Genomic DNA, 10606 nt, shown 5'->3' with positions numbered 1-10606 from the left:
AAGAACACCACGTCCCCCCCCACCCCCGCCTCTACCCATCACAACTTCCCTGTAAGCCCCAATCCTTCTCTCGCTGAGCCTGGTGGCCAAAACAACCCTCGCTCCATCTCAGAGGTGCCCCATGCGATGCTCATTAATGAACCACCGCGGCCGTCCTGGCGCAGGGGTCCAGGCAAGCGGCAGGAACCGTGGCGGGGGGATGTACCGCAGGACGGAAGGGGTGGGGGTCTCCGAGGAGATGATCTTCATGCTCGTGTTGTGCAGCACGCTGGGGCGCTGCTGAATGGTCTCGTGGGTGCGGGGCGAGACGGGAGAGTGCTGGTGGCTGTGAGAGTGTGAGGACGAACGGCTGCTGGACTGCTCTGTACCTGGGGGAAAACACAGAGAAGGGCTTCTTTAGCTCTTGGTTGCATCGTCCCAACCCTACGTCCACCCACCATGGGCCCCAGGGTGTGGAGCCGGGCTCCTCCCCAGCCTACCTGGTCTCCAGATGGGTGCATGCTCCACTGTGGTGGATGCTAGGATGGATTTTTCCCGCTCCCGTTCCCGTTCTCGCTCCCGCTCTCGTTCCCGTTCAGACACCGACGATCCCGACTGTTTGGTCATGTGCGTGGGGCCTCCTGAAAGCCAAGGAAAAGGCAGTGAAAGGGTTGCAGACTTTTTTTCTGAGAAACACCACCTGTGTCTGCAGAGCAGGTAAGGAACGGCTCCATCCAAGGTCACCTGGAGCAGGACAGACGGGGGGCAACTGATGTGACAAAACCCAGGCAAACCCCACAATAGCTGTCCTGGTGCCATCTCCAGGGTACGACCTTCCACAAAGCTGTTTGCCAGCTGCCATTTTGGGGAAGAAGGAGGAAAAGACCCCAACAAGCAGGATCAGAGGAGCTGGTCTGAGGGAGCCAGTGGGCTGATCCCTGCGTGAGAACGAATATGGGTTCCCCCTCATCTGCCCCAGCACACTGAGCTCACAGCCCTCAGCTGGTTAAGGGTGTCCTGTCCAGTTGCTTTGCCATGGGACAAGCGACCTGTGGCGTTACCTGGGGAGAGCGGGGAGCTGCTGTGCCGGCTGCCGAAGGTCTGGGGGGGCCCGGGGATGTAGGTGATGCGGTCCATGGTGGTGGCGGAGGCGCCGGGGCTGGGGGGCACGAGGACGGGCAGGTGTGGCACTTGGGACAGGTCGATGATGCCTGGAGAGAGAAGCGAGAGGACGGTCAGGATGACACCAAGCTGCTGCAGCTTGGCTGCACTGGAGCAGGGAGTGATGGTGGGGAGGGTCAACCCATCACACACAGCCCCCAGGCACTGGATGTTGGGGAGAGGACCCTTATGTGGGCAAATAAGGAGCCCCAAATAACTAAAGATGGCAAAAAGAGCATCAAATTCCCTCCAGGCTGTCCTTCACGCTGACCAGCCAAGCTCCTGCACTGATGGGTGACACCGTGCTGCTGGCTCAGCCCTCAGCCCCAGCACTGGACCTGGCAGTGCCGGCCTGACACAGCCTCCTTCTCCCAAAATGACCCCAAACCCCCGGATGGTGCCGCGCCAAGAGGACCTGCTGCATAGTTGAGGGCGAGGGAGGGCTCCCGAGGTGACAGGCCACGCAGCATGTCCGCCCGCTGCGCCATGGCCGTGGCGGCGGCGTTGTGGTGCATCTGCTGGGACGTGATGTAGTCGTTGATGATGGTCTGGCGTTTCTCCATGGCAGCCGTGTCGGGGTAGCCCCGGATAAGGTACGGGGGGTAGAGGTGGGGGTACGTGGGGCTCGGGGCCAGATGCCTCGGCAGGTAGTAGGCAGCAGCTGGGAGAGAAAAGGATGCAGATGTGAAGCTGCTTTCCTCACAGGTTTTTGGAGCATGACAAGGGAAAAACCAACCCCAAACAGACCATGCGCCTGCCGACGGTACCTGCTTCCAGTTGGATTCCCCTCGGGATGGCGGCGGGGTCGAAAGCCAGCGGGATGTGTCCTCGGTACAGGTCAACCCCACTCACGCCACGGAGCAGGTGCTCGTACGGGGAGATGGGGTGGTGGTGGTCGGGCACGGGGGCGTGCGGAGACTTGGAGTTGGTGAGCTCTCGCGACGTGGGGGTGATCTTTCTGTCCTGGGACACCGGCTTCCCAGCAGTGATGCTCCCTGCAGCGCACAGAAGGAAGTGAGTCACAGACTGAGAGCAGCAGCCAAGCTGTGTCCCTGAGGGATGCCCGCAGCCAAGCGTGTCCCCCAGTGACGCCCGTGGCTCCCCCTGCACTCGAGGGACCTTTTCCTCCTCTCTGCACTCCCATGCCACATTACACCACCAAGGCCAAGGTGGGTCAAGCCCCAGTTGCAGCCTGTCCCAAACCACCCCTGCACCCCAGCACATCCACGCTGGTCTGTGAGTTCACCCTGGCCCACACAAGCAGCCGGCGGTGGAGCTTTGCTCACATGCTCCTCAGCACAAGGAGGTCACTGCTGCTGGGCAGAGCCAGGGACCCCAAAACTCCTGGCAATGGTGACAAAACACAGGTCAGAGGGTTTGAGCATGCACCACCCTCTGGAGCCATAAGCTCTTTTCCAGCACATGGAGAGGAGGCTGGATCATGTCAGGGACTTCTCTCGGCTCTCTCAACCTGAGCTGGGCACTGGTGGCACTTCTCACCCAACCTGGGACGGGTGTCACCCACTCCTGTGTCCGTAACAGCACCTGGCCTCTGTTTTCAGCAGACTGCAATGTCTTGTGCTGCACACCCCAAATCATGGGACTCCTGGGTCAGGACATGGATTTGCAGGGCATTTTCAGATGCCCTGAAGCAGCTCCCTGCAGCTCCCAGGCTTGGTGGGCCAAGGTGTCTTACAGACTGTGTTCAACATTGATCCTGCCCACAAACGTGCCATGAAGCCTCTGAAACACCGTGAGCTTCACCAGCTGTGGCCCAAGCCTCCCTTCAGTTACCCCCATGCAGATGTGGGGTGCGCTGACCACAACCATGTGAGCACCCCCAGAAGGGAGCTGAGCCCCAGCAGCCACCCCAGCACCGTGAGTCAGCCATGGCCACGGGCAGGAGCGGGTGCTGGGGAGAACGGGTTCAACGGGCACCTGCTGGGAACGGCTCGGGAAGGTGGGGTCACCTCGCCCTCTCGGTTTTACTGGAAACCTTAGCACCAGATAAAAGCTTTACCAAGTACCTTCGTGCTGCCGCGGCGTGGACTCCCGCGTGGAGACCGGGGACCCTCTGTGCAAGTGGCTGGCGAACGCCGTGCTGTGCCCTGCCTGGTGGTCCTCGTAGGCGAGGACGCTTTGGTGGGGCTTGCCCGGCTCGGGTACAATCACAGGAGCCCCTCTGGCGATGGAGCCACCCGAGTTTGTCACCGGGCTTGGCCTGTTTTTCAGGCTCTCTTCGTAAGCTCTCTCCAGATTCCTCGGGTCTTGGATGATGTCCAGCGAGTGCACAGAGTGAAAAGTCCTGCCGGGACTGCCGATGATGGACCGCACGTCATGCTTTTTGGTACTCGAGGAGGAAGAGCTGCTGTCGTACTTCAGTGGGGTACCCTGGGGACAGAAGCAGAGGGGACATCAAAAGGGTGCAGAGCAGAAGGGGACGCAGCGACCGCATCCCATCGAGTTTCGGTGGGATTTGTGCTTCCTCGTTCAGTGGGTCAGGACACCCCAGTTTACTTGGTCAAATGGCATCAGCCATTGGCAAAACAGAGGTAATTGCTCCACAGGGTGCAGGGCAGGGTGGAGTGCCCATCCTGCGTGTCTTGTGCTCCAACAAGACGATGATGATGATGATGAGTCACTGCTGAAGGCTGGCTGTGCCCATCACGCCTCTCTCCTACACACGCCGTGAAATGAGGTGGGACTACGAGGTGCCATGGGAACCCTCCAAATATTTGGAGTCCGACAAGAGAGAGCATGCCACGTTTCATCCTAACTACTGGACTTGCTGGGTTGACGCTTGCCCATAAGGGGAGGAGGCCAAGATTACGTGCACTCAAAAGTCCCAACTGCCAAGGGCACTGAGATGACTCTGGCCTTGAACAAGAGCCAAATACGGCCCCTTCCGTGTACGCACACGGATGGGGCATCGCTTTCGTAACGTGCCAGGGGGTGCTGAGCTCTTCCCTGGGTTTTGTGCTTATCTGCTGGGAAGGATCACAGAATGGTTTGGGTTGGAAGCGACCTTTTAAAGGTCAAAGGATGAGGAAGGGCTATCTATACCGAATTCTGACCAGGGATGTGTTTGCAACCCAAAGCCCTCTCTGCTCATCTTTGACCTCGGGGATGGTCCCCAGGGTCTGCGCTAGGACAGCAGCCTGAGTGGCAGCGATCCCATCCGCTGTCCGCCCCACGCTCACCTGCGTGATGGAGCCTTCCTTCAGAGGTCTCGTCAGGGAGATGTCCGGAGTCCGCCTCAGCTCCTCCCGGGGAATCTCGTGGATTGATCTCCCTGCTTCTTTCACCGTGGCCACCAGGCCTTCGTGGGTGGGTTTCATTTTCAGAGGAGTAAGGCCCTCGTGAGACCTGACCTTGTAGGCATCAGATAAGTCCCTTGGTGGAGTGTTTTCCCTCTTGAGCTGTTTGGCTTCTCTTCTGAGGTAGTCCTCATGGGCCTCCACGTAGGACCGAGGTATTCCTGCAACACCCAAGCAGACAGGGGATGCAGAGGGTGAGTCCCCAGCCGGACACTGGACTCCCAGTCCCTGTGCAGACGCTCAGTTCAAGGGGATCTCTAGTTAATGCACATAACTAGGGGACCGGTAACCCACTGAATACACAGAGCAGCTGCATCACCAATGCAGCTGGACCACCTCACATCTACCACCACTCACTGGACCCATTTTGCATTAGTTTCAAGCTGAAAATCAAGACATGGCCACCTTCTGCTTGCAGGCTTTACCTTGTGTAATTGAGCCCCGCATGTGATGCTGCTCCTTCAGGTTATGGGGACTGTGTCGGTCTGGAGGGATCGCTCGACCCATGAGACCTAGAAGAGATCCAAGGGAGAAAGCTGGGTTGTGACACAGGAGTTCATTTACAATCAATGCACAACAATTGTACGAGGGACTCACAAACAAAGAAAAACATCAACAGTTTCTAAATTACTTAATTTCTCTTTTTTAAAATATGTAGTCCTGAAACTGGTCTACCAGGACACAAACCAATGGCAAACGGACCAGTCTGTGCCCCTTGTTTTCCCATGTTGGTCAGATGCTGTCCACTGCCAAAACATGGGCACGGGAAGGCGCATCATGCAGGCAAGATTTGGTCTCTGTGGGTCACTTCTAACCCAGCGTGGGTGACAGGTTTCACCCGGACCCACCTTCGATGCTGGCAGATAAGGTATCACGGGCTGATAAGCCCCGGCTGATCCTCCCCTCCATCATATCGTAGGTCCGCTTGGTTCCCGTGGTCTCATGCGAAGCTCCTGAGCTCCTGCTGTCTTCTTTGGGACACTGAGAAGCAGCAACTGCACCTGGGGAAGAAGGGAACACTGAGAAGCACCGTCAGGAGCAGGGAAAGTCAGCAAGGGCCAAGGGAGGGTGTTCACTGCTGTCTGTGCACGCTGCCGAAAGGTCAGAGCCCATCCCAGCATTGCCCAGTGCTCGGCAACACCAGAAACGTCGCACAGAGTTGGCTTCCAAGAAGTTCAGCTGGTGTTTTCTCCCCTCCCTGCCTGCCTCAGGCTCCAGATCCCTGCCTCCCGCTTGGGTAGGAGCATCCGCCCCGTGGTGTCCCACTCCGGCCTCAGCGGGGGTCATCACGTAGGCAGCGGGACAGCCCGGAGCCAGCGCGGCGCTGGTGCGAGCAGCTGCGGTTCCACTGAACTTGGCCCTGTGGGTTCAGGGATTTTTGGTTTTGTCACCCCTTGTTTGTTTGGATTTTTGCTAGACACCTACTGTTTGGGATCCTGGCCAGCCGTAATATTTGCTGAGACACTCCCTGGGTGAGAAAATCAGGGGAAAAAACAAAGGGGGAGAGGCAAAGCTGAGAACGATTCCTTTGAAACAGCGAGGAGTGCACACAAGGACTGGGAGGGATGGGGAAAAGTCCCATGTGGGACTGGTGTAACCAGCGTGACCAGAGGCCACCACCACCTCCTCGTCCAAACCCAGAGCACATTCTTCTGCAAACCAACAGTGGACACCGGTCCTGAGCTACAGCTGTGAATTCAGTGGGCAGCTTTGGATCCAGCCTCGTGTTTATGCAATGAGCTCCGAGCGGGGATGGTGGCTTGGAAAGGTCAACGCCATCGTCCCTGGCCTGGTCGCCCCTGCCAAGGATTATCGGTGCCCTGATCCCCCTCTTTGTGGGCAGGGAGGGTGGATGTACAATTAGAGACAACGGAGGAGAAGCTAAAAACATTCATTCCATCACGGACCATCGGGAACAAAAGTCCTCCTCGGCAAAAGCAGTAATTAATAAAATGGGATTATTACAACTTCACACCCACTGCTGGTTTCCGCAATCAGCACCCACTCAACCCAGAAAGCGTTGGGGGCTGCGTGCGGGGAAAACAAGAGGGGGGGGGATTTGTCCCTGAGCCTTCACTTCAGATCCGTTCGACGGGAGAAATCCGGGGGTGACGTTCAGCATCAAGCAGCACCTTGCGGCGGCGCGGGGCGACGTGCCCGCACCCTGTCATCACGGCACATCTGCTGCCAACAGCCCTTCTGCAGAAGGGGACACGCTCCCGGGCACCCTTTGTACCGCCGGGAAGCAGGGGGAGGGCGCGAGGGAGAAAAAAGAGACGCAACAGAAAGAAAAATCACTCCAAAATCACGTCCCTTCGCCTCACAGAAGCCGTCAGCAATCATATGCAGAATGAGAATAACCAATCTAGCACAATTCAGCTCGCACATGCTACAGGATCTCGTCTCATTACAGCTCTTTTATTTTAAGCACCCTCATGACACTAAAGAATTTGCAATTTTTTTTCTGCTTGCCAAAATTCATAATCACCAACAATTTCAGTTTTCTTATTTGATTTTTTTTTTTTTAATCTTTTTTTGGTTTTAACTCTTCTGCTCCGGGCTGCGAAGCCTCGCTGGGCTGCATGGGGGGAAGGAGAAAGACAGCGGGGCCGGCGAGATTACTCGGGATGTGATAAATGCTATGGAGCACGTAAAAGGCTGGCGTGGAGAGGAAGGAATTAACTCCTCATCTGTGTCCATGGGGGTAGGACGAGAGGCGATGGGCTCTGTTTGCAGCCGGGGAGACTCGGGCTGACACCGATGAGCGGGTGCAATGGGGAAGAGCGTGGTCTGCAGGTCATTGCTGCCCCGAGCGGGACCTCGGTCCTCGCTGCCTTCTCCATCCCTCCCTCAGCAGCATCGCCTCTGAGATCAACCTCACTCGACTCCAAGCCCGGGCAGAAGGGATTAAAATAGCTTCTTGCACAAACAAGTCCCAAAGCGCTTCCCGTGTCCTGCATGGCCCCAGCCCTGCCAACTGTCCCAAAGGGCGCCCAGACACCGCTCTCCCATGGTGACACTTCTTATCTGGGCTAGAGTTGAGAGCGAACACAGGCTGCCATGGGACAAAGCCGGTTTCCACACGGCAGGCGAGAGGGACGGTGCAAAGCCCTGTCCCAAAAGGTCCCTGAGGTCCCAGAGATGTGGCATCAGCCAAAGCCTGCAAGTTGTCCCCCATGACCTGACCTGAACCCTCTGCCTATGGATGAAACAACCACCCTGGGATGAAACCCAAAAGCCTGCACTTGTGGGCAAGAGGAAAGAGACCTTCTGCTGGACACCCTCTGCATGTGGGCCTGGTCACGGGACCCAGGCTGCCAGGAGGGATGCTCTGTCCCCAGGGAGGGACGCTCTGCCCCCAGGGCGAGATGCTCTGACCCCAGGGAGGGATGCAGAGGGTTCAGGCAGCACAGCAATCAACCAGAGATCCCTGCTGAGGCAGGCAAGTGCAGCTGAGGTTAGGATCTGCTCCTCAGCCATCTCCAAATTCAACTGAGAAGAGGTGTGACACACGAGGACGGCGTCCCCACGCACGCTGGAGCACACACCAGTATTTTACCCCAAGAGGACACGGGGCTGTGAGGCTATGGCGTTGGTAACTCAGCTCTTCCCAACTGTGGGTGAGGAGGAGCCCGGCTCTACGTCAGAGCTGCCCGACCCAGCACATGGTGAGTATGGAGGAGCAGTTTCCAGCTTCACTGGAGAGGAATATCTGCTTATCTCCAACGGGAGCCACCGGGACTCGCCGAGCAGCTTTGATGGCCATTGCCGCCACAGGCTGAGCAGGCGCAGAGGGGGGCGGGGCCGCCGGGGGGGGGGCGGGGGGGGGGGGGGGCCGCTGGGGGCCGCCTGCTGACACTGCTAACATAGCGAGGCACCATCGGCATTCACCGAGGCAGCGCGTTAGCATCCAGCAGGGGTGTGAGCTGTAACGTGGCTTTTGGGTCTCTCCAGAGCTGCTTGTCTGGCTTTGCTTTGCCGTATTTTGCTCCCGGGTGGGCAGGGTCAACAAGTGACACCGTCTGTGCTAGGGACAGCTTCTCACCCAGACCAGGCCCCTCGGTGTCCTCTGGAGATGAGACTCAAGTGTCACCTTGGCCCAAGAGCTTGGTAACGCTCTCATAGTGTTTTTGGGCAGACGCCTCCTGCACAAGGGTGCTAGGGATGAAGGCAATACCCCCTCATCTGGTCCTCTGCTCTCCTCTGTTCTTTAGAGCCAACCAAGCACGGCCATGGACACGTCCCAGTGACCTGGCTCCTTCTGGGGCTGGGATGGTGGCGATGCTGCCACCGCACCAATGCTGAGCTGGGGGGCCTGGGCTGCCCCATGCCCTAAACCCAGAGCCTCAGCAGGAGCCACGGTGGCCACGAGGGTCGTGTGGTTACCCACGGGTTCCCCAGCGTGGCCAGCAAACACGGGGCCAATGCAACATCAGGTACATCCCATGGGCATCCCCACGTGGGGGGCAGTGAACCTGTCCACGGCCACAGCCCTATTGCCCCCCTCCCTGCTGGCAAAGGCATAAATAAATAAACAGATAAACGCATGGGACAGAGGGAAACCCAGCCGAGCTGTGGGCAGGAGGGGTGAGAAGGCAAACGAACGCCGCCGGGAGCAGAGGCGCCAGGCTGGCCCCCGGTGCCTGCCCTAAAAAGGCAGAGGATCACGACTTACCCTCGTAGGACAGCACGTGGCCCTTCTTCCCCTCGTAGATGACATGTCCTTTGGGCATGGCATCCTCCCTCGCCTTCTCTGCTCTGCTGGGGCTGTCTTCTCCGATTATCCTGGTAATGGTTCCTTTGTACAGCACTTCTGCCGGGGTGCCCTTGGAAAGCCACCAAGATCCATATTTAACGGTGTCACAAGCAATTAAGCGAGCGCGCGCGCACAGGGACAGGCTGTTCCCCGCGGGAGGGAGAGCGCGCCCGGCCTCCGCTTCCTGGTGCTGCCAACAGCGAGGGACTCGCGGCTTAATTATTGATGAGGGCGATAACGAGGAGCGGTAAAGAGGTACGTGAGCTGCTGGGAAGAGGTGTGGGGCGAGGACACCGTGGACCTCCCGAATAGCAGCTCCATCACCCTGCGTGTTTTGGAGTACGCGACCTGGCCTGCTCCCACAAACCTCTCTTTCCACACGGACACAGCTCACAGCCACCTGCCCCACTCCAAAACACCCAGAGCTGGATGTCCTTGAAGACATCGCTGGCGATTAACACCCCTCTGCCATCACAGCCCGTTGGGAACAGCCACCACGGGGTGATGGTCCCCCCTGCCATCGCAGGAAAGGCTCGGCGATGCTGTCAGAGCAAAGCTCTTGACTGACACCCACCTACTCTGCTCGTTCAACCCCACCACCCCCCGGGACTGATGCTCGAGGGTACCCAAAACCCCGCTGCAGCTGCTGGGATGTGCCAGCACGTGGGCTCAACGCTCTGATGGTTCGCCCTCGCAGCACACCCGGCCCCAGGTAAGTCATCTTCCTTCCGCGGACGTGCTCGGAGGGGATTTGAAAGCAAGTGATGACAGATGGCTTCAGAGCAGAGAGCATATATTCAAGATCTGCCTTCTGCGAACTGGATGACTAATCTGAGATCAAATATCAGCGCTGGTGCTGGGAGCTGCTGCCGGAGCGGGGGGCTCCTTCTCCCTACCGGGAGCAGAGGGATGCAGGCTGCTGGGCCAGGTATTGCCCTGGGTCTGGGGTTGGTACCTTAACCCCAAGCCAAATAATTGGCTTGTTAGATGGATTAATTAGCTGGATGTAAAACAGTGTGTGTAAACAAACTGGGCATCTTCTGATTGTGATGCTCCAGACCCTCTGTGCCCACCCATCGTGTGCCGCAGGGGCATACGAGGGGATGAAGCACGGGTTATTTATGGCCCCTGAGCATCCGCTGGATGCAGGGCACCAGGCAAGATGAGCCTTTGCTCTGGGCCAGGATTCAGGTTCAGGTCCCCAGGGCCGAAGGGAACACGGTCCTCACCCTCCCTGAAGGAAGCCGGCAAAAATCCGAGCGCGAGTGGCTTTAAATATCTGAACGATGGCCAGATAAAATCCCCACGGGAAACCGATTTCCCCCCCTCCTTGTTTTAATGCTCTCCGCTCTGTTACCAGATGAGCAATAACTCACGCTGCAAAAAACTATCG

The 10606-nt window shown here is 58.0% G+C and overlaps 1 protein-coding gene across 1 annotated transcript in view; it reads right to left on the bottom strand.

The window, feature by feature from the left end:
* LOC104540127 (nuclear receptor corepressor 2-like) overlaps positions 1-10606 on the bottom strand; it is a gene marked incomplete at both ends in the record, with an annotated part of 39244 nt that overhangs the window by 9080 nt on the left and 19558 nt on the right. Inside the window, 10 exon segments of the mRNA XM_010183855.1 lie at positions 206-352; positions 428-620; positions 1041-1190; positions 1547-1801; positions 1908-2135; positions 3168-3531; positions 4341-4618; positions 4883-4969; positions 5306-5458; positions 9133-9283. Of these exon segments, the coding sequence (XP_010182157.1) occupies positions 206-352; positions 428-620; positions 1041-1190; positions 1547-1801; positions 1908-2135; positions 3168-3531; positions 4341-4618; positions 4883-4969; positions 5306-5458; positions 9133-9283 (2006 nt within the window).

The sequence above is a fragment of the Mesitornis unicolor genome, unplaced genomic scaffold (assembly GCF_000695765.1).
Source record: "Mesitornis unicolor isolate BGI_N332 unplaced genomic scaffold, ASM69576v1 scaffold31594, whole genome shotgun sequence".
NCBI classification, from domain to species: Eukaryota; Metazoa; Chordata; class Aves; order Mesitornithiformes; family Mesitornithidae; genus Mesitornis; species Mesitornis unicolor.
Note: the sequence above shows the minus strand (reverse complement) of the source record. Positions and strands in the feature narration are given on the sequence as shown.